This window comes from Micromys minutus (genome assembly GCF_963924665.1).
Source record: "Micromys minutus genome assembly, chromosome: 16".
In the NCBI taxonomy this organism is placed as follows: Eukaryota; Metazoa; Chordata; class Mammalia; order Rodentia; family Muridae; genus Micromys; species Micromys minutus.
The window spans coordinates 6,862,490-6,886,290 of record NC_137985.1 but is presented as its reverse complement, the minus strand read 5'-3'; the positions used below and the strand labels follow the sequence as shown (position 1 = coordinate 6,886,290).

At 38.0% G+C, this 23,801-nt stretch overlaps 1 protein-coding gene across 2 annotated transcripts in view; it reads left to right on the top strand.

Moving 5' to 3' along the window:
- CNTN5 (contactin 5) overlaps positions 1–23,801 on the top strand; it is a gene marked incomplete at its 5' end in the record, with an annotated part of 653,203 nt that overhangs the window by 359,536 nt on the left and 269,866 nt on the right. For both annotated transcript variants that reach the window (XM_080930109.1, XM_080930108.1), the window contains 3 exons: positions 10,315–10,496; positions 19,710–19,846; positions 22,628–22,757. In XM_080930109.1, the coding sequence (XP_080786235.1) occupies positions 10,315–10,496; positions 19,710–19,846; positions 22,628–22,757 (449 nt within the window). The remainder of the gene's footprint in view (positions 1–10,314; positions 10,497–19,709; positions 19,847–22,627; positions 22,758–23,801) is intronic.

Below are 23,801 nucleotides of genomic sequence, written 5' to 3'. Positions count from 1 at the left end.
CAAACTACTATCACTTACAAATAAATATTTAAGCGATGTGTAAAACCAAGACATTGGTTTACGTATTTTGATCTGTCTAGCTCTCAATCTGGAGTATCAGATCTTTAATTATTAATAACGTCCCTAATATATGTCTGTATATACTCTTTGTGACACAGTGAGAAACCTTTAACCTGTAAAATTCACCACTCTTTCTTGAAGTCAGTGACTAATTTCTTATATCTAATTTTGAACCAACTTTTCATACATTTCTGTAAATTTAGTTCCTTAGCTCAAAGTATTTCGATCTGTCTTCTCTCTTAGTCTGGAAAATTAGATCTTAATTATTAATACCTAACTTAATATCTGTCTGTATTCACTCTTCTGGTGTACAGACTTAACTTAATTCTGAACCACTGGTGAAATTTCCCATGTGATTCAGGTAAATTCTATACTCTATTATTCTATCTAGAAAAACAAATTTGACTTGTATCTCAATTCTTTATACCATCTTAAAACAAACAACCTTTTTAATTTTTGAAAATAATTTTTATAGAATTAAATAGTTACTAATCTCTTTCTTTCTCTCTCTCTCTTTCTCTATCTCTTTTTCTCTATCTCTCTTTATTTCCCTATCTCCTTTTTCCTCTTTCACTTTCCTTTTCTCTATACATCTCTATCTTTCATTTTCTCTCTTTTTTTCCCTCTATCTCTGTGTGTACCTGGGTCACCAGCTTTTTTGCCACAGGACACTACAGACTGTCAGCAAAGGCTGTCTCTTTAAGGTTTCCACTGAGGCACCATGTCACTTAAAAATAAATAGATAGATAGATAGATAGATAGATAGATAGATAGATAGATAAATAAATAAATAAATAAATAAATAAAACAGGAAAAAAACTGGCCCACTCTTACTCAGAAAATAAATACTTTTAAACTAACTCTTAGGCTGATAGCCATAAACTTTTTAGTGGATTCTTGCCTAACACATTGGTGCGACACCTGTTGCAGTAAATATTAAAAAATGTTTCAAATGTTTATGTCTTTACTGGCCCTGAGGTCTCATTCCTTAAGCCTGACCATGATACGGAGCCGTGCGCACCTCTCGCTCCTGGTCTGAGCCACTACTACAGCCCAACTTGTCTGCATAACTCCCTTTCCTAGCAGGTTTCTACTGCCTGTTCTCTACCTCTGTCCTGGGGTGTTTCTCTACCCCAAAATCCCACGTAAATACAACTCTACAGCCTGATTGCTTTTCCTACAGGTTTATATATTTAACTCTCAATCCACACACCCTCTACATAACAAGATTACATCAAGTAGATAAAGATACAAACTTCCCTTCTATATGAGATACTAAACCTATAAAATCTTTAATGTTCAAAGCTATTTAATGCCAATCAATCTCATCTGGGTCTAACTAATCCTTGGGAACCACCATCTTGCCACAACCTTCCCTTCTCCTCCTCATTTCTTATTAGGACCAATATTTGTGAAGAAAATCTTAACAAGTTGTTTTTCTATAAGATAAATATTTTTCATGCGATTATTATGTAGTTCTTGAAAATAAAAGTGGGTATAAGCAATATAAAATATTATTTTATTGTTAATTAAAGTTTCCAATATGGATCTTTTAATAGATGAACATCTTAACTTCCACTATTTTGGTGACAGAAAACGTTCTTCAAATCTTACCAAAACTCTTGTTCTAGCTGGATGTCCTCTGTTTGCAACATGTTTAAAGTATATGTATTTTAAAAGAGAAGCCCTGCTCATATGAAACAGGTTGAAAGGTAAGCAGAAAATAAATTTTAAAATAGGATGGTTAGAAGCTTATGGTTTCTCAGCCAACAGGGGTCCCCAATGGAGGAGTTAGATAAAGGACTGAAGAAGCTGAAGGGGTTTTCAACACTATAGGAAGAACAACAATATCAACCAATCAGACACCCGAGAGGTCCCAGAGATTAAACTGGAGCACACATAGAGGGACTTACGGCCTCAGCTCATATGTAGCAGAGGATGGCCTTATCAGGCATCAAGGAAAAGAGAGGCACTTGGTCCTGTGAAGCCTTGATGCCACAGTGCAGGGGAATGCCAGGGTGAAAAGGCAGAAGGGAGTGGGGTGGAATATTCTCATATAGCGAGGGTGAATGATGGGATAGGGAAATTCTGAAGGGGAAACTGGAAAAAGGAGATAACATTTGAAATGTAAGTAAAGAAAATATCCAATGAAAAAGAAAAGTTTGTGGTTTCTCTCAGTCTTCTGCTGTGCCAGTTACCACTGCCTTCCACTTCTTGTTAAGGATTTACTTATTTCTCTTCAATAATCAATTATACTGAGCCTAGACAAGCAGACTTCCTTTCTTCTCAGTCTATAAACATACTGAGAATTATGTCAGCTTTTCTGGAAACACTTGGAGTATTGTATTAGACAAAAGATAAAGAGGGGAACAGAGTAAAATATATTGTGTAAAATTTTTCTGCAGCTCCGAAACTTCACTCTGGCTCTTCCCATCTGTTTACCATCTCACCCCTTTGTGTCTGGCTGCTCCCCAAATAGTGTCTGTCTTCTCCCTGACTCCACCCCGTCCTTGATGCCATGCCCCTCTCTTTGACTCCTTGAGTCCCTTACTCCAATTCTAGGTCTTTGACATCTGTGTGTCTTAATTAAGCTTCCCAGTGCCGTGAAGAAAGAAGAAAGTTGCACAAACCTGACCACGTCTGCTAGAGCCTTATGTGGGCTCTAATGCTCCTGCCACTGATGAACTTCACAGAGACTCGCTCCAGTTACCCCTCCTTCTGCAGCTATGCAGGCAATTTCAAGGATCCCTGAAGCAGCCACTCACTTCATTTGCTCACTCAAAATCTACAAACCTCTCACCATAAGAAACCTCCTTCCTCGATATTTTGAATATAGTTCAAAATGGGTCTTTAGGACTCATATACAAAACACAAATGAACTTTGTTCTCTGTTACAACTCCTGCTCTTAGGAATGACACTGGGTTGGTAACTTTTATGTTTAACTCCTTTTTTGTATTGCCTCTTTTTATGTTTATTTATGCATAATCATATTCTTTTAATTTTACAAGAAGGCACTCTCAAGTTCTTAACTCCTATATACTTCATGCATAAACTGGTTGAAATATTAAGTCCTACTTCATAGAATCACCATGAAGTAATGAGTCAAATATGCCAAGTATTTAAAGTATAACAGATTATAAGAATCCAGATATTATCATCATGTTAGAGAAGAAACCCAGAAAACAACATTTCTTCTATTATCTATCTACCTACCTACTTACATCTCTCCATTTATTCATTTATGTATCCACCAATTTGTCCATCTATTATATATCCACTCATTCATCTTTATTCTCCTGTTCTAACCACTGTCAACCCCTGAATTCTACCTCTGAAGTTTATGTTGTGTTCACGGAGCTTTCTTCACAAGTCTCCTAGTTCTTTCCTTAATTTTAATTATACATATTTTCTTTATACTTGTTTGCAAACAGTGAACCATGTCCTGGCCACTGGGTTCCTGTCACCAAGATTGCTTAGAGTTCAGCAAGGCCAATCTATTGATACATTTACTGTATATGGCTGCTTGCACTGTGTATCTGTGAAAGACCAGAGAACTAACACCCCTGAAATGTTCCTCATAGCCTTTCCCTCTATATAAAACAAGTGTTTACTTATTGCTATCCTTAACTCTAACGTACGTCTTTCTCTCATACTTAGAACACATCACGAATGTGTACTGGCTGTTAGGAAAAGTCTAGCACATAAACATTCCAGTGACATCTCTGGTTCACCTCTGGATATTTTTTAAACACCATCAGCACCTACTGCTAACCTAGAAATAGTTGTACTGATTATTTTTCATTCTTCAAACTCTATTTTCTTAGGACCCCAGGCAACAACCCTTCCTCTTGATTCTGTCCAAAATGCTTTTATCTTTTGCTCTATCTACTTCAAACCCTAACAGATCCTGTCCAGACCCTCTCTATGCTATGCTGTCTGTTTGCTGTTTCCATACTTGGATTTCACCACGCTTTGTATTCTTACGTCATTTTTGAGTGATTATGTGAGCCCTGGGTAGTGAGGTTAACTTCTGTAAACTGTGTCTATTACAAAGCCTGGTTAGGTGAAAACGGATGAACAATTACAGTGCTGCTCCAGAAGTTCCCTCCAGATATCGGGCAGCATTCATTCTGCTGACTTCTGCTTACCTTTCCACATCATAATGGTTTCCTTGGACTTGAAGTATAGGAAGCACTTGAAGAAGGCCACATGTGGGAAACAGATGCATTTGGGAAAGTTTGTGTGCGCCACAGATGACTGGCTCAGAAGCCAACTGCTCTCTCTACATATGACTTTTTCAAATGAAAAAAGAAAAGAAAAGAAAAGAAAAGAAAGGAGCAAAATTCTCAAACAGTAATGAAACTATAAAGGCTGTAACATGCCATAATCAAATACGGCAACTAAGAATTTGCTTCAAAATTAAATGATTTGCCTAACCTGATAGTGTGTGTTCTGAGCTGATGCTTAAGTTTTAAAATAACTAATTCCAGAAGGATAAACACTAATATGCAATCATATATTCTGAATCAAGAATCATTAAGTAGAGAGATGTATATTATCCTTAGTATGGAAGCAGTTCATTTTTTTTTCTGTAAAGACCAATTAGAACTCACTTGTTTTGAGCCTGTGACACTGAATCTGTGACTCTAGGGAGACATCCTCTGCAATTTGCATTTAAGAAGTATGTGGCCCCAAGCTCACTTCCCCTAATTTTTTTTTAAGATTTTACAAAGAAAACTTTGCCATCAAAACTTTTGTGTGAAACATAAATGTGTAGTGATCACCCACATTAACAAGTGAATTTTGCTTTTTTTTTTTTTTTTTTTTTTTTTTTTTTTTTTTTGAGCTACAGGATCATAAAAAGAAAAAAAAAAAACTTTTGACTCAATAGCCAATTTTATGATGGTTTTTTATGAGCTTTCGTGGAGAAAAGTTATAAAACTTGGTCCTTTCAGTTTCCATCAAAGGTGTACGGTGCTCCCTTATTTTTGTGCAAATCACAAAGGAACCATAACTGCATGTGTTTCCACATCCGATGTAAAATTCATGTCTCACTTGTGACTTATGCAAGGAAAATAGGAAGCTCCATTAGACAGACCCACAATTTGTCTGTGAACAGCGATTTGCAGCTAGGGAGTAGTTTCCTTTGAAATCATTAAATCTTTACAGCTAAGTCTTCCTTCTGTCTTGACAGATCCTACACATTACTCCATCATATGTATAAGATGATCTTTAAGAAATGCCTTTAATGATTTCAGTGACGGCTAGAGTTCGTCCAGCCTGTGCCTTGCATTTCAAAACTACATTTGGAGACACTTTTCATCTTGTTACTTTGATGGATCTCACACAATGTCCTATCAGAATTTCAATGTGGCTTCACATAATCTTCAGCTATTGATAGATATTTCTGAGACAAATCTGTCCCAGTGTAATACACACTTAAAGACCCTTCCTGTTCTTTAGAGTTTCCTGTGGCTATTGCACGAGTGAATTCAATAAATATAATTTAAACATGTCTTTGATAAGATAGAAATAACCATTCTCTGCATTTCTGTCAAAATTGATATTTCTACTCATTCTTCCAACATGGCTTAAACCAGCTCTGTTTCTAAGGAACAGCTCCATTTTCAGATCACTGTAATGGGAAAGTGTGTATTGAATTACAACATGAAATGGATGAAAACATTACAGTGAACGGAGATAAATTTTTGTTTTATTCATTTATAATTTATTCACTTCACATCTTAATCACAACCCCCTCCTCCTCTCATTCCTGTCCTACCCTATTCCTAACCCCATTACTTCTTTCCCATCACCTCAAAGAAGCAGAAGCCTCTCTTGGGCACTACTCTGCCCTGGGATGTGTAGTTCCAGAAGGACTAATCTCATCCTCTCCCACTGAGGCCCACCAGGCACCACAGTCAGAGAAAAGTGATAAACTGACAAGTAACGGCCCCACTACCATTGTTAAGGGACTTCACCTACTAATGAATATAAAGTGTTCCAATATCCTATTATGCACATGAATGCTTGCTCATATACAGGGATATCCAGAACTGCCCCCACCCAGTCCCTCACAGGAAATTGCTTCTGTCTGCCCAATCTCTCTCACATATCCCCCGGGAAGAAATTCCCTCTTCTTCGGCCCCAGCAGTCATCTGGTCCAAGCTAGTTTTATGTCCTCTTTCTGTACTTGAATCATAAAGTTTTTTAGGGGGAAGGGATCATGGACTTATAAACACCTTGAGGATCTTCAGCATCCCTTTCACTGTTCATTTGAACACTGTCTGCACAAATAGCAAGGACCTAGAAAAGCTTTCCTGCGGGAGTCAGAACCTGGAGAGTGGTCCTGACCCGCTACACCACATATGTGGCTCTTAGCCACTGTCTGTTGTACATTCCCTCTCTTAGCATCAGAGTCCTTGTCCCCCTCACTTCCATTTAAGTGTTTCCCCCAGTGTACCACATTCTGGATCACTTCCTGATCACCCCATAATGTCACAGTGCATTTCTTCATGCATTCTCCCCACTTATGAAAAAATCCCCGGTAGTAATCAAACTCAAAGAAATTGAGATTGTTTTGCCTTTTCATAAAATAGCTTGAAGTGGCTGAGGCAGTAGCCAGTCGTGGATAAACTACTAAGAATTAAGATGTTCAGCATTTGGGAAAGAGGCCATTGGCAACTTTAATTCTGCTTTCCACAGGTTAAGGTTGTGTGGTTTTGTGTATATAATGGATATATGACTTATTGTGTGTATAACCTCACTTATTGTGTGGCCATTTACAAACTAAGGAAGAAATGATATAAAGAACTAAAATTTCAGGGAAAAATGTAAGAACTAAATGATATGAGGAAAGCATAAAAATTCAGGTTTTAAAATTACAGAATGTGGTTAATATGAAAATACTTTCCTTTAAAGTATCTGTGTGTGGATGAGGTAACTGGTCAAAAATGAAGAACTATATATAAAATGTTCAAAATCCTTTGTATTAATTGAAACCAGTATATGAATAATATGAAAGATTTCTCTGCAGGTATTTTACACAGTTTTCCAAAGGCCCACTCTATTGTAGTGCCAGAGATGCCACCACACAATGATTATTAAAAAAAAAAAACTAGTAAAAATAAAATAATAAAAATTATAGATATGAAAGTCAGATGTCTCTCTAGAGTTTATATTTGGAATAGAAAGGAAAATACACTTGGATATAAGTGAAAACTAAAGACAGGAAATGCTCCACTGGGAACTGTATTTAGTTGGTGTACAAAGTTGTTCTTTCCATGAGGCCGAAACCCTCTTCCGCTCCTGCTCCTGCACCACCACCACCCACAGCATCCTCACTGGGTCCCTATGATCAGTCTGATGTTTTGTTTTTTTGACAGTGGACTTAGCTTTACAGAAACTTTGCAATATCATGACGTCCCATTTGTTGATTCTTGATTTTAAAGCATAGGCCATTGGTGTTCTGTTCAGGAAGATTTGCCCTATGCCTATGTGCCCTAAGCTTTCCCCACTTCTTCTTCTAATAGCTTCAGTGTACCTGGTTTTATGTGGAGATCTTGATCAACTTGGACTTGGGCTTTGTACAAGGAGATAAGAAAGGATAGATTTGCATTCTTCTGCATGCTGACTGCCAGTTGAACCAACTTTATTTGTTAAAGAGGCGCTCCTTTTTCCAATGAAGGTTTTTAGCTCCTTTGTCAAAAGTCAAGTGACCATTGGTGTGAGGGTTCATTTCTGGGTCTTCAGTTTTGTTCCATTGATCTACCTGCTTATCTCTGTACCAATACTATGTAGTTTTTATCACAATTGCTTTTTAATATAGCTTGAGGTCTAGGATGATGATTCCTGCTGAAGTTTTCTTGTTGAGAATAGATTTAGCTAACCCAGTTTTTTGTTATTCCCAATTAATTTGCAAATTGCTCATATAACTCTATAAAGAATTTGCAAATTGCTCATTCTAACCCCAAAAAGAATTTACTTAGGATATTGATGGGGATAGCATTGAATCTTTAGATTGCTTTCTAAAAGGTCTCTATATTCGCCACTTATAATCTAGAACTGAATGTTATAGGACATTCATTTAGGATGAAAAATGCACTGTTATTAAAGAAAATGGGAAACACTGGCCATAGAAGCTATAGCTAAGCTGAGGCCAGGAGACAGGAGGAAAGTATGTTTCTGGGCCAGATGATAGAGAAGGAGGAGGCAAGAAAGAAAATCAGGAAATTTATAGGCTCTATTGAAAAAGTGTAACATGTGTAGATACCAAAAGGTAAATAAGTGAAACAGGGCTGAATACGGAACAGATTCCAGTGAGTGAGCTTGCACAAGAGAAGACAGGCCACCAGCCATTGTCAGTCAGAGAATATCATTATTAATGCTGGAAGAGTGAATTGCATCCCCATAGCCCATGAGAGCTGTGCTATAGTTCAGTTGGGTGACTGCCAAAAGTACAGTTTTAAAATTTCCATAAGATATCTGTAAAAAATATAGACCTAAATGTGAGTTTTGATATCATTTTCTAAACAATAACAGGTTCAGAACTCAGGTAAAAAAACATAGACCTCAGAAAATTTATTTCTAAGATCCTGTACTAGAAACCATTATACGGTAATAGCCAGGCAGGGAAAAGTATTGATGACAGACAAGTTATATTTAATAGTTTCCTTTTGAAAATTTCATACAATGAGCAGTGTACCCACAACAGTCTGCAACTCTAAGTTCATTATGTCTTCATTAACTTTTACCATGTTTAACTATTATGTGCATATACATATGTGTATATACTACACGCACATATTTACGTAACCTACCGATTATTTGCAAATAAAGTTTAATCTTTTATTTTTAAACAATGGACTAAAAGTAAACAATATTAAAGATTAATTTTAAATAATATATATGTACAATTTAATGGTGTTTTGTTTTCAGACCAAAAAAGAAAAAAATTCAAACAAATTAGCTTATAAATAAAATCTATGTAAAAACTTCATACTTTTCCCAATAAACAAATGCTATTTAAATGTGTTATACAACATATTTGGATCACATTATTTTCTCTTACCTGGCTCCTCCAGATCCTCTACCTCCCTACAAACATAAATTAATCTCTTTCTCTGTTTCTGTCTCTCTGTCTCTCTGTCTCTCTGTCTGTCTGTCTGTCTCTCTCACTCTCTTTCAAAAAGTCATAAAAACAAACCAAATATTGCACTGAGACAAAATATAATAAAAGAAAAGCCAGACTTCTTTTTTGTGTTGCCCAACTCCTTCTGGGCATGGGGCCTGTAGTGGAGTATGGACACCACATTGGAGCAATTTGGTAATCTTTGCCAAATGAGAATTAAGACAGCTTCTTTGTTAAAAATACACCTTGGTGTCCACTCTTTCTTAACACTGGGATTTTGTCTGGTTTGAGCCTGTACAGATCTTGTATTTAACTAAATTAATCTCACACAGTTTTGACAAGGATACAGGAAAAGAGCGTCATATTTTACTGATAGGTATAGGTACTGCACTGTACTATGGGAAAGCAGCATGTCAGTACTCATTAGAATTACAAATGGGCATGCCCTTTGATCCAACTTTTGTGAATATTTTCTGCAAACCATGACACCAACAGTGACAGCCTTCGTATGACAAAAGTATCAAAGGAAAGCAATGCTCTCCTGGAGCCAGAGTTCTGAGGGACAGGGGACTGATATTTTCATATAATGGAATTATATGCAGGCATGAATAAAAAAGGCAAGCTAATATTTATTGAAAAAACTTTTGGAATTAAATAAAAATATAAATGTTTTATATTAAAAAAGAACGAAATGGCTCATTGTGGGTAGAAACATGTTTAAAGGACTAGGTGAATGATGCTGTAGCAACTGCTGCTACTGAAAACAGATTTGCTACAGGTGAGGGTAGAACATTTTCCTATTCAGTTCCCAAGTCTTTTGTTTGACTCTTGCTCTGAAACTGTTAGCTATTTCATCAAAGTACATTTGTTAGCCACAGATAGACCATTTACCTTTACATAATACTGGAGGGTTTCTAAAGGCTTTCTTGCAATCTGAGAAAGACGTGATTCTCTGGTCACATGACAGCCACATGTAAAACAACTTGTATCTGATGGCACATGGCACCAATTGTGATTACATTGTATTGTGCTCAGCCTATTAAGTGCCTAAATTACCAGATATCTGAATCCCTGTTTCTGAAAGTGGGATATATATTAACAGAGCCTTTGTTCCCCACTGCAGCCCTGTTCCAACTATCACTTGGATGAAGGTTAACGGTTACATTCCCAGTAAATCCAGACTGCGGAAATCCCAGGCGGTGCTGGAGATCCCCAACCTGCAGCTGGACGATGCCGGAATTTATGAATGCACAGCTGAAAACTCACGTGGAAAAAACTCCTTTCGTGGAGAGCTACAAATATACAGTAAGTGTCTCAGAAGAGCACAAAGCTTTTCTCCCAAGGGTGACACATAAAATGCAAATTGAACCAAACATTGTTCATCTGGCACTGAAAATACATGTAACAACTGGAAAACATATTTTGGGGGGTGGTGTATAGAAAATTTCAAGTAAAATGAGCCAACATATAAAAATACTTTGAAGAAATAGAAACAATGAATCTTCAGCATCTTTGTAGATGACTGGGAGTTTATAACCATAAAAAATGAAATATTTGCATCAAATTAACAGCTCTCATTTGAAAATTTAAAATTGTCTTTTATAAATGGTATTAATTTTATTTAGGTGTTCCCTCCAATTCGGAGTCAAGGTTTTATGTCCATGCACAAAATCCTGCCTAGCTGCTGACTTAGGTGAATACCTGTTTGTTTATAAATGTTCTGTTTCAGTTTTTGCTTGGCTCTGAAAGAATTAAATGAAGACAGGGATGCACTGAGTTGCAAAGACTAAAATATTTGCTATCAAGCAGTTCACAGAAGTTTGCTGAGCTCTGGCCTGAGTTAACACATCTGTGTGACAAATAGCTCCTGCAGTCTGAGGGTGTTTGTTTTCCAAAACTGCTGGTCAGCCAGCCAGGTGATTTATAAGAAGTAGGAAGAAGTTCAGATGTTCTTGCCATTCTTGCCATCTCACATTGGAGCCCAAGTATCATACACATCTGCTTCTCAGATTTCCTACAAGGGGAGAGAGTGACAATATGCTTATGTCCCATGAAGATACCAGAGAAGGGCAGGGAAGAGAGCAAAGAGGCTTGGAATATGCACATAGCTGATTCATCCATGACACGTTACTCTCATTACATCTCAAGACTGCCTCTCCTGAAACCCCATGTTCTGTAAGGGGATTTTGAAAGAATATTCACAAATGCTGTAAATTAAATTCAACCTTTCTATGATCACATTAACTCCTTCCAGAATTTGTCTCTTAGGCAGATTATACCATGACCACTTCCTTTCCTCTGTCCCTCCATCCATCCCTCTTTCCACCTCTCCCTTCCAATTTTCTTCCCATTTTTCATCCTTCTTTTTTTTCTTCCTTCACTCACCCACATGCTATCGAATAATGCATTGAATTGGAAAAAAACTAGACCTGAAATTGGAGCTGAACATATACAAAGTGTCATAAGGGTTCAAGGCACATTCTGTCCTGAAAACTCTGGTTAGACCTTAAAAAGAGTCGGAACCTTGAACAGCTGAGTGCCAAGAAGCACCAGGAAGGAAAGACATTCCCCATCCCACTGTCTGTAGGATGCACACAGCATAGGGCCAGAAGCTTTCAGCCTGAAAACGCACCTATTAACATTAGTGTGTAATCTAACAAGTCTCTAATTTCATATGAAATTTAGAGCTTGGAACTCTTCATAATCTCTTAAAGCAGATAATCCTCACAGTCTTCTGACAAAAAAAAAAAAAAAAAAAAAAAAAAAAAAAAAAAAGAACTTTTTGCCATACCCCACCGAAATATATTTTTATCCCTACAGTGAGAGAATGAAATATTAACCCTTTTTAGAGAAAAACCTGATTTAAAAATAACAAGAATTTTATGGTTTAAATCTACAAAACAGACTACGAAATTTCTTAGTGCTGTTGCAAATCATGGCCCACACATCTCTGTTCTAAAGAGAATGATTCAGAGTGTGGAGCATAAAGTTCCTAGTTGACCTGAACTCCTTTGCTCTCTCCTCTTGACTCAGCTCTCTGCTTCTCAGGCAGTGATAAGTGCTGTAGACAGTGCCTAAGTAAATGATTTTAACTGGGTACTGAATCATCGCTTTTAACTTAAAAGTATAGATTGTTATCACGGTAGAAAAATTAGACCAGTTGTTATTGTTTGCCATGTACAGCTGGCAGAAAGGAAGGACTTTTTTTTTAAGCTTTACATAGTTTTTTTTTAATTAGATATTCTCTGTATTTACATTTCAAGTATTATCCCCTCCCTTCCTCCAGCTCCTATCCCCTCTCCCCCTTCACTTGCTTCCCTGAAGGTGCTCCCTCTCCCAATCACCCTCTCCACCTAAGTGCCTTGGCGTTCCCCTATACTAGAAAAACGCACCTTCACTGGAACAAAGGCCTCTTCACCCATTGATGCCAGACACTGCTGTCCTCTGCTACATATTCAGCTGAAGCCATGGGTCTCTCCATGTGTGCTCAATGGTTGGTATTTTAGTTCATGGGAGTTCTGGGGAAGACATCTTCAAAGGATATGACCTCTCATTCCAGTCCATAATGACAATGGCTTCCTGCAAGACTCAATCATGACAGTATACCTTTAAATTAGCAACTAATCTCCAGTTTCTATTTTCTTGAAAAAAATCTAAACAAGTCCTTGTTTCACTCTCAAAATTATCTTGGTTCACACAACTTCTATAATTTAAAACTTCTGAGATTATAGGTAAGGTCTATGTGAACCTCCCTATAGGTTCTTAATAAGTATGTATATTTGACTAATAGTAAGTACATATTAATATGCCTTCCATTACTATGACTAAACACTTAGATCATTGTTTGTCTTGAGAATAAGAATGGTTAGAACTGGCTCAGTAGAGCTTTCATTGGCTTTAGTCCAGGGTGGCTCATTCTTGTCACATATTATGAGACTGCACATCAGCTGAGAAACTGAGAGCAAATACAGAGGAGAGGAGGAGGCCTGAGCCCCACTAGAAGACACCCCTAGTACACTGCATGCATTCAAATAGATCCCAACTACTAAAAGTTCTAGGCCTCCCCATCAATGCAGTCCTATGTAACCTACCTACATTTCGTTACGCAGGTCTTGGGGAAACCCCCATGCTAACCTCATGGGTGTCATGGCTAGTCTCCTATATCTGTAGTTTTCCATTCAGCCTCTATTTTGAGTAGTATGAGATCATACAGAAGCACTGCACTTTAGATCTGCCTGTGAGACAGTAAAGCTGCATTCTGAGGTTGACCAGGTTGTCAAAGAATTAGACCTAGCATTCATGACTGGCAGTTAGTTTGGTTCTTATAACAGCATTGATATTAAAATATAATGTAATAATTGATATAACATGAAGAGGGTTTGTTGTTAAATAAAAGATAAAAGAAAGGTAAATTTGTGTGTGTGTGTGTGTGTGTGTGTGTGTGTGTGTGTGTGTGTGTAGTATAATAGTTTAAAACTACATAATTTAAGAAAAATAGCAAAAATGAAAGACCTATATTTGGGGAGTGGTTTGAAGTTCAATGAAAAGTGCATAATTGTTCAGGTGAATGTCCTGTGGCATCGTGTATGATAGATTTTTGGGTTAATTTCTTTGATACCTCTAGCTTCTGATGATTTACCAAAAAGCCTACGTTTAAACTGTCACACAAAAATTGTACTCCACATTAAACTGAACCTTGATTGTTATCAGTCTCAGCCGAAATGATAGAAACAGATTAAACAAGAAGAAAAGTCCTGAAAAACAAAAGAAGGAAGAGAAAGAAGAGAAATTAGGAGGGAGGGAACCACTGAAGGGAAGACAGAAGGAAGGAAAGGAGGCAGAAGACAGTGAAGTAGATGCCAGAATTTAAACAGTTCTAAGAGAGCCTTAGGAAGTGAGACATTCTGTGTACAGAGAGCATGTATAGAAAGATATGTAACATGTGCGGCACAGCCAATGATTTGGGGTTGACAGTCAATACATTGTATCTAAGGTTTAGGCTTACATAAAATTTTATATATCTGAAACCAGGGTACTTAAGGATAGAGGGATGTTGTACTGTTTCAAACAGCCCAGAAAAGACATGTTTGCATTGCTGGTGTGGATAATAAAGAATAGATATACTGTCATTAAGGCCATAAGCAGTACCTTCACTGATTTTAATGTGCTTTAATAAGTAAAATTTAACTATATGTACTTTCAAAGTAACCTTTCTGAGGTTATTTTCAATATTTTTTTCTAGAACTAAGCATGCTGTCTGGAAGCAGTGCATAAGTTTCATTATAAATCTATCTTATTATAACGCTTATTGCTTTTATATGAACATCATTCTACAGGATTCAGCCTGAAGCAAATGAATGGAGAGACTGAGCAATGACTGCTGAACAGCAGTCACTGAGAGCTTCTGTTTGAGGCTGCACATCATTGTCAAGGCTTCATAAGAGAGCTGATGTTCTAGATTTTACATTCTAAGGCTTCACATAAGAGCTGATGCATTACCAGGATTAGACACAAGAGCTTCTATTCTAGGTTGTCAGGGCTTCACAGGAAAGCTTATGTTCTAGGCTATACATTGTCAGGGCTTCACAGGAGATCTTATGTTCTAGATTATACATTGTCAGGGCTTCACAGGAGAGCTTATGTTCTAGGCCATACATTGTCAGGGCTTCACAGGAGAGCTTATGTTCTAGGTTTTACATCACCAGGGCTTCACAGGAGAGCTTATGTTCTAGGTTATACATTGCCAGGGCTTCACAGGAGAGCTTATGTTCTAGGTTACACATTGCCAGGGCTTCACGGGAAAGCTTATGTTCTAGGCTATACATTGTCAGGGCTTCACAGGAGAGTTTATGTTCTAGGTTATACATTGTCAGGGCTTCACAAGAGAGCTTATGTTCTAGGCTATACATTGTCAGGGCTTCACAGGAGAGCTTATGTTCTAGGTTATACATTGCCAGGGCTTCACAGGAGAGCTTATGTTCTAGGTTTTATATCACCAGGCCTTCACAGGAAAGCTTATGTTCTAGGTTATACATTGTCAGGGCTTCACAGGAGAGCTTATGTTCTAGGCTATACATTGTCAGGGCTTCACAGGAAAGCTTATGTTCTAGGCCATACATTGTCAGGGCTTCACAGGAGAGCTTATGTTCTAGGTTATACGTTGCTAGGGCTTCACAGGAGAGCTTATGTTCTAGGTTATACATTGCCAGAGCTTCACAGGAGAGCTTATGTTCTAGGTTATACATTGCTAGGGCTTCACAGGAGAGTTTATGTTCTAGGTTATACATTGTCAGGGCTTCACAGGAGAGCTTATGTTCTAGGCTATACATTGTCAGGGCTTCACAGGAGAGCTTATGTTCTAGGCTATACATTGTCAGGGCTTCACAGGAGAGCTTATGTTCTAGGCTGTACATTGCCATAGATATGCACATTAGCCTAAGTGGCACTTAGTAACAAGGATATAATATCTGCAGAGACTAAGAAACTATTACTATAAGTTGAGCTGGAAACATGTGTTCTACTTAGTAAGAGAAAGTACGGATAGAATGTAGGAAGCTAGAAAATACCAGGAGACAAAAAGGGGGGATAAGGAAACAGTTTCCAGAGCACAAGAAAACATATTCTCTTAGGAATGGGGAAGGGGCACTAAGGGGGGCCGAAGGCACTAGCAGGGAAAGTAGGGTAGGGGATGTAAGGCGTTCTATCTGAACTGAAACTTACACAAACCTTTCTCTTACCACCATTCCTCTGAGCACATTTACACAGCATGTGCACTGTGTGAGATGTTCTAAACAGTTATGGGAAGCTGGCAGTAGACTCTGAGCCTTTAGCTTTGGTTTAATAGATAAATGAATAATCAATTTATTTTAACAAATGTACAGTATTAGATTTAACATCCATTCTCACAAAAATAATAAACTGGGTGTTAAAAATTACAAACAAGCAAACACTTGTGCAAATGAGAACAGAGCCCAGTCTGGAATTGATGACTGAAGTTCATGTCTCATCTTTTATCCTTGTTAACTATATTACACGGAAGATGATTCCTACGGGCTGTGTTATGCAGCTACAGAGGATACGGGCACGTTCAATTCTTGCAACTACTATTGTTCTTCAAAATTCTGTTTTTCTATATTTGAATTTAAAAAATGTTTTATTGTACTGAAGCTACACATAGATTCACCTTAGAAAATTATATAAGCTTATAGAATCCCAGCTCTTAAAATCATCCATGATGCCACGATTATTTCTGTGGGGAAACATTTTCTTGTCTTGAATCTATTATTCTAAAAATGGTGTTCACATTTGATCAAAAATGAAGTTATGTGTGGGTGATGAATTGGGGCAGAGAATGAATCACTGTTTATTATGTTCAGTCATCATAGCAGCCCATTGGAATAGGAGTTATCATCTACAGCTTACAAATGAGGCTCATTAAAGTAAAGGAATTCATTTCCAGTTACAGATTACAGCAAGGGCACTACAGAGTGGGGTTGAACCTATGTTCACCCCCCAACTGTATCATCCAGCACTGTACATTAGCTTTCTCTGACTCACAGCTGAGAGCCATAACACTAAAATTGATCTATGTCAGTAAAATGTGTTGAGTTTTCAATACTTAAGATACAGGAACAGAGAAGCAGCCAATAACACTTAGCATATGTCAGGAGAGACTTAGAGAGCTCCCAATGATGGAGGCAATAAGCATGGTTTGCTCCACGCACATCTGCTTCCCACATCCCAAAATGGAACCCGGAGATGGTTCAGAAGCCCAAATGAAATACATAAGTAGCTGTGAAAATACAGTGCATCTGGCATGGTTCTAAACAGTTTCCCACTTCAAAGACCATATGTCTCCTCAGTTTCCTAAGCCCTGAAAGATGTGGTCCAACATAAGCCAGGTGAAAGACACTAGATTTACTGAAAACTCAACCAAACCTGGAATTTTTTTCTCATTTAAGTTGTGTTTGTAGGTATGTTTATATTTATGTGTATGAATGTTTATGTGGGTGTGTATTTGTGTGTATGTTTGTGGTGTATATATGTGTGTGTATATATATGCATGTACACATGTGTGGTGTTTATATATGTGATATGTTTTATACATGCAAGTATGTGTGTGTGTGCTCCACACGTGCACACAATATAATACATGTAGATGTCAGAAATCAATTTGTAGATGTTAGCTCTTTTCTTCTACCACATAATCACAGGGGCTGAACTCAGTTTGGGATAAGCATCTGTTTCTCTTAAGCCATGTTGCTGGCCCAGATTTTCATTTTATATATAAGTAAACAATTCCCCACCACACACACCAAAACTTGGTGTGTGATGACCCTGTGTTACTATTTAGAAGTTAAGGCCACCTTCCCTTCCCCTAGTTAACTGCAATCTTCTACCAACAAAAATGTAAAGGGTACCGTGTGTCTCTGACCTCATATTTCCTGGAAGACACAAGGATGCTGCACTCACTTTCAGACTAAACTATCTACTGTTCCACGTCACTGCATCTTCTTATCACTTTGTGCATGCACTTAGTGCACAGCTAGCAGTTTAGCAAAGATGATGCAATGTTAAAGTGAAGGTTAACAGCAGAGAAGTGCCGTGAGAGCTGAGACGGGAGTTCTGGATGTAAGGCCTTCCACATCACACACCTACATAGGTGGTAACTCCCAAATACCTTGATGTTTAGGTGTTAAGTAAGATTTATATTTGAAATATAAAGTTTAACTTCATTTTTAACATCATCCATGACCCACATTATCTTTGTCTTTACATCTGTGTTTATACATAGGTGCATATTTGTGTGGCACTTAAAAATTCTTTCTTTTAAATCAGTTGCCAAGCAACTTGTATCTGTTAACTGGGAAGAGCATCTGAGGACACAGCCAGTCACACACAAGTTGCAGAGTTGCTTCTGTTACTATGTAGCACAGATGTTGCTGTCCAATGCTGAGCACAGTGCTCAGCTCAGCACCAGGAGATATAGGATGAAATGCCCCTGCTTGACTGTTTGAAACAAACTACATGAATACAGCATTATTTTCTTAAAAATATTTTCATTTTTAATTAAGCCAGTGAGGAAAATACATTTTAACTTTTATTTTGCATATTCTATATATGTCTCACAATGGTTTTATATATATGGTAAATGATAATCAAATCTTTATATGTTAGCATTTTGAAACTTTCTTCACTAATTATGTTAAAGGAACTTGATTAAACTCTTATGTTAAGTAAATTCAAAGTCAAAAATTAGCTTTTCAAAACCATTCTGATGTAAACTCACACAGATATGTACACACAAAGATATGTACACAGATGTGTACAAACATATACATGTACATATACACAGACGTGTACACAAAGACATGTATGTACACAAACATGTACACACACAGACATCTAAACTTACACAGACATGTAGATATACAGTTGTGTACACATACACAGGCATGTACACTTACACGGGTATGTACACACATACAGAAATGTACACACACACAGACATGTACACACACATCAGAGCAACTATTCATAAGACCTGTTTTGTGCTGCTGCCCACAGGAGTTATTCTCACAAGTGACTGGCTCCCTACCATGTGAGCTCTGGAGAGAAACAAACCACTTGCTTTAAAGTGTGTGTGTGTGTGTGTGTGTGTGTGTGTGTGAAGTTTACATTGTAATTTATATTTACATTAATACCTTCAGTAATCAAAATACCCATACTGTCCTACTTGTTGTTCTGGAAACAGTTTTGTGTGTAATGGCATGTGCTGTATATGGTGATTTGTACCTAAATCAGGAACAGTGACTAACACTTCAGATGCATGTGGATCTCTGTGAGTTTGAGACTGGCCTGGTCTACAGAGCTAGTACTAGGACAGCCAAGCCTATACAAAGAAAAAAAAAAACAGAAATAAAGAAAAGAAAAATAATAATGTGCTCCCCTGTGGAATAATGACACCCCCATATAATAATGGAGTGCCCCTCTGTGTAATAATAGCATTCTTCGGTGTATAATAATGGCATGCTTCCTCATGTAATAATTACATATCCCCCTGTATAATGGTGTGCTCCCCTGTGTAATAATGGTGTTTCCCACAAGTAATAATGACATTCTTCCCTGTGTAATAATGACGTGCTTCCCTATATAATGATCCTACTGTGTAATAGTGATGTAATCTCCTGTGTAGTGATGTGCTCCCCTGTGTAGTGATGTGCTCCCCTGTGTAGTGATGTGCTCCCCTGTGTAGTGATGTGCTCCCCTGTGTAGTGATGTGCTCCCCTGTGTAGTGATGTGCTCCCCTGTGTAGTGATGTGCTCCCCTGTGTAGTGATGTGCTCCCCTGTGTAGTGATGTGCTCCCCTGTGTAGTGATGTGCTCCCCTGTGGTTACATGAATGCTACACATAAGAACTAAATCTATAGAAATACAGTGGATTTTTCCCGGCGAAAGTTAAATGTGATAAATATAGAAGTATTAAGCTCACTTTTCTTTCTTGTTTACGTGCTCACAGCATACCCACACTGGGTACAGAAGCTGAATGATACCGAGCTGGACAGTGGGAGTCCTCTACAGTGGGAATGCAAGGCCACAGGAAAGCCCAGGCCCACATACCGCTGGCTGAAGAATGGAGCGCCCCTCCTGCTCCAGGTTCGTGGGGAACTCAAAATTCTGCCTAGCAATTTAAGTACTATGGTATTCATTGGGGTTTGTAGAAACAATCTATTATATACTATGTGGAACCATCACCTGTATATAAAAAGCTGAGGCAGGATCAGAAGATGGGACATCTGGCAGAGAGAAGGGAATTCTGGGAAAGAGTCAGGAGGGAGATTCACCCCAGACTCTGAAAAGCCAGCTACATGAAACTAGGAGAGATAAATAGAAATGTACCAGACATGTCTGTTAACAGATTGTGTAAGTTAGGAGCTAGTCAGGGAGCAAGCCCAAGCTAGTGACCTAAGCATTTATTCATAAATTATTAATCCTGAGAGTTGGTATTCTGGGAACGAAAAGGCTGGATAGAAAAGCCCATGTCTACAATGGTTATTATTTCTGAGATAAAAATACCATAACCAAAAGTAACCCTGTAATATTATCAAAAGCAGCGAAGGCAGGAACTCAAGCAGGGATTGAAGGCAGAGGTGATGCAGGGGCCCCGAAGGGAGTGCTGCTCACTGGTTTGCTCCTCTTGGCATCCTCACCCAGCTTTCTAGTAGAACCCAGGACCACCCAATAGCCCAGTGTGGAACCACCCACAATGGGCTGGGTCCTTGGCCATCACTTCCTGATTAAGACAGCTCCTATCAGGCTTGCCTACAACTGTGGAAGCTCCTTTGAGGTTGCCTCATTTCTGATTACTCAGCATGTGTCAAGTTAGTATCAAACAAGCCAGGATGCATATCATGTAACACAAAATGACCCTCTTTTGCCTTCTCATATGTGTATATATAAATACATTAGAAATATAAACATCATGTATTATTTTAATTATCTGAATACCTATTAGAGTAATTACATTACACAAAAGTTATTAAAAGCCTATGTAAATCCATAGATAAATATCACCAATCATTATAGACTTGCTGTCATTTCTAGCTGACATTTAGATATCATTTAGCTCATGGCCCCCACTGTGCATGTGATAAAACTGATCTGGAGCAAGATTACGTGGGTTTGTGTTTCTGTATGGAAAAAAGCCTAGAATAAACTTGTGAGACCCTGTGACCTGGTGTCCTGGGTAGGTTCTTTCCATGATGTTCAAACTTAACAAATGTCTTTTCAATAAATCAATTGAATTCTTTGAAAAGCATTTCCTGTATGACAGATTTACATTGATTACTTTTTAATTACATAATAAGAAAGTTAATTTTAATAGCTATCTTCCTTGGCTGTGGCCTTCACAGGAAGGTGATCAGGGGAGATATAGATCACTGTTTATGACAAGAAAAGAAGAACTCAGTGGACAGTTTTAACAGTGTAAAGTCCTGCCCAGGCAGGCAGGATTGTACCATTCTGCCTCTGTACCATTCACCTCCCAGGGCCTGTGCTTCTTCCTTTATAAAGTCATGCGTTTCCCAGTTCTGAGTTACTCTTGTTCAGAAGCCAGTTAATCCTAAAGGAAATGCAGTTAAACTACAAAACAGGTATACATACAAAGCCATGAAAACAAACTTAAATTTCTGTTCACAAATTCCATCTCTCTGACCTCCTTAGGGAATCCCCTAGGAGACCACTGATGGTCACAGATTTTATTCCCAACATTCAGGTCACACAAATCCCCTTCCAGATATTGTCTTTGCAGAGTGAATGGGTTTATTTTTTAAATGGTGTCAAATTATTTGGTATCTATGGCAGTAAATATTTTAAAAGATGGCTTTATCTCTTTATCTGCCCCACTGAGGTCTCACTCTGCCAGCACCACTTAAATATGGAGCTGTGCCTACAGACTCTGTTGCTTGGATTGCAAGCTGCCCTCTCCCCAAACTCTACACAATAAGATTACATACAATAGACAAAAATACAAACTGCCCTTGATTGTGGGACAAAGACCTAAAGAATCTCTTTAAATACTTATATCTACCTATGTCCGATTATAGCCACAAGGATCTAAGTCTGCTTTTCTAGGCTCCATCTTGATTTTCTTTCAATCCCTGTTTCTCTTCTGTTTTCCCCCTTTTCACTGCCTACCTCTCCACTGTCTAATTACATATCAACTTAACATAAATCTACAGGTATTTATATTAATCCTGGAATCCAGGTTCATGAAGTTGTTAAACTCTAAGAAGGCCCATGATGTTAAGTTTAAGATATCTCTGTGTTTAAATGGTGAATCATAAAATTGGTTTTTGAGATATACTTTTCTCACTTTATATGTGTCTGATATGTCTTTTATAAAAACTTGCACATAATACTAAAATGTGGATAGCCTAGTTGATAATCGTGTATATAACGTAACTGCTTGATAGTTTTTGCTGTTGGTGGCCTATGTTAGTTTGTTGAGTAGTCATGCCTCTGGCCAGATGGACACAGCAACCATTGCCATGATCTGGGCTGTAACTTACCTCTATTATACTCCACAGTCACTAGCCTTTCCCAACTGTGCCTAGTTCCTACTTCTGCTTCATAAAATGAATGCCCATTAAGCCTGTCTCTGTTCATTCTTCCCTTGAATTCAACTAATGTTTCAAATGAAGCTGTCTAGAGTCAAGAAATAAAAATATCGAGCAAAATTTATAATTTATTTCCAAAAAGCAATTGAAAATCATAATTGATCTCCAAAAGGCAAAATATGTATTAAAGAACTAACTTATATAGTAATGTTAACTAGGTTAACTAGAGAACCCCTTTGGGAGAACTCTGGGATTTTAAGTGGATGGTTCGCTTGAGTTGTTTGCTTTCTAACTCTCCTTTTTTTTAATGCCATTACAGAGCAGAGTGGACACAGTTAATGGAATATTGGCAATCCATAGTGTAAATCAATCAGATGCTGGCATGTATCAGTGTTTGGCTGAGAATAAATATGGAGCCATTTATGCGAGCGCTGAGCTGAAGATTCTAGGTACGCAGTTTTTCGGCAACTAAAGAAGAAAGAAGCCTGGCTTTCTTCTCTTCCCTTATTCCAACTGTACTGAAGATTTAGGTTATGACTCTAAAACCCATTTTAGAGCTTGAAAGGAAGCATATATCGTGATGATATTCTTCCTGCAGTTTCTCCCATCATGCTCATGTGTATGAGTTTAGTCTTTATCTTAAATGGGTGGTACAAGGTGCCTTTGCTGTGGTAGAGGTAAAATCATATGAAAGGATTGGCTAATTTTCACAGAAGAAAGCCCCAGGCATGTGTGGAGCTGTCCTGTTTGAACGCCCTAGCCACAGCAGTTTAAGGGAGCAAAGTTTATTATTTTTACCCTTCCAGGCCACAGCCCATCAGGAAAGAAACTCAGGCAATCACGCAAAGCAGAAACTATGGAACCACGAGGGTTCCTACTAGCTCAAACAGGCACAGCTCAGTTAGCTTTCTTCTACAGGGCAGACCATCAGCCTAGAAATGGTGGAGAAATGTTAATGCTTGCCTAGTAGTTTTAATTACTAATTTGTAATTGACATTTCAAAAAGAAAAAGTCCCCAAGGTGAATAGTTCCCTGTTTACATTCATCTGCATAGGAGGGAAAAGCCTTCCTGGGGCACAGAGGGCAAGCTTAAAAATCTCCAACTTTTCAAAGATCAGTTGAACAGGAGCTTAAGTCTACTGCTGAATACTGCAGGAAAGATTTCACCCAGATGTCCCAGAGTAATACCGAGGGTACTGGGGATACTTGCAGTTCACCTTAGATGGGTCCCTAAGAGTTGCTGAGGCTGAAGTACAGAGAGAGCTTTAAGTGATCTTGGCACAGTGTGTTTCAGAGCCTAACAACCTTTACAGAAAACAGCATGGCCTCTGGGACCTGGGAAGGTACTTTTTACATATAAACCAAGTGTAACCCATCATAAACACTCAGTTATAAACATTTACAACTGAAATCGCTCTATGTTACACAAAATTATAGATAATAGATACAGGATTCCATCACAATTTCATCACCTTAAGAAATCAAATATTAAT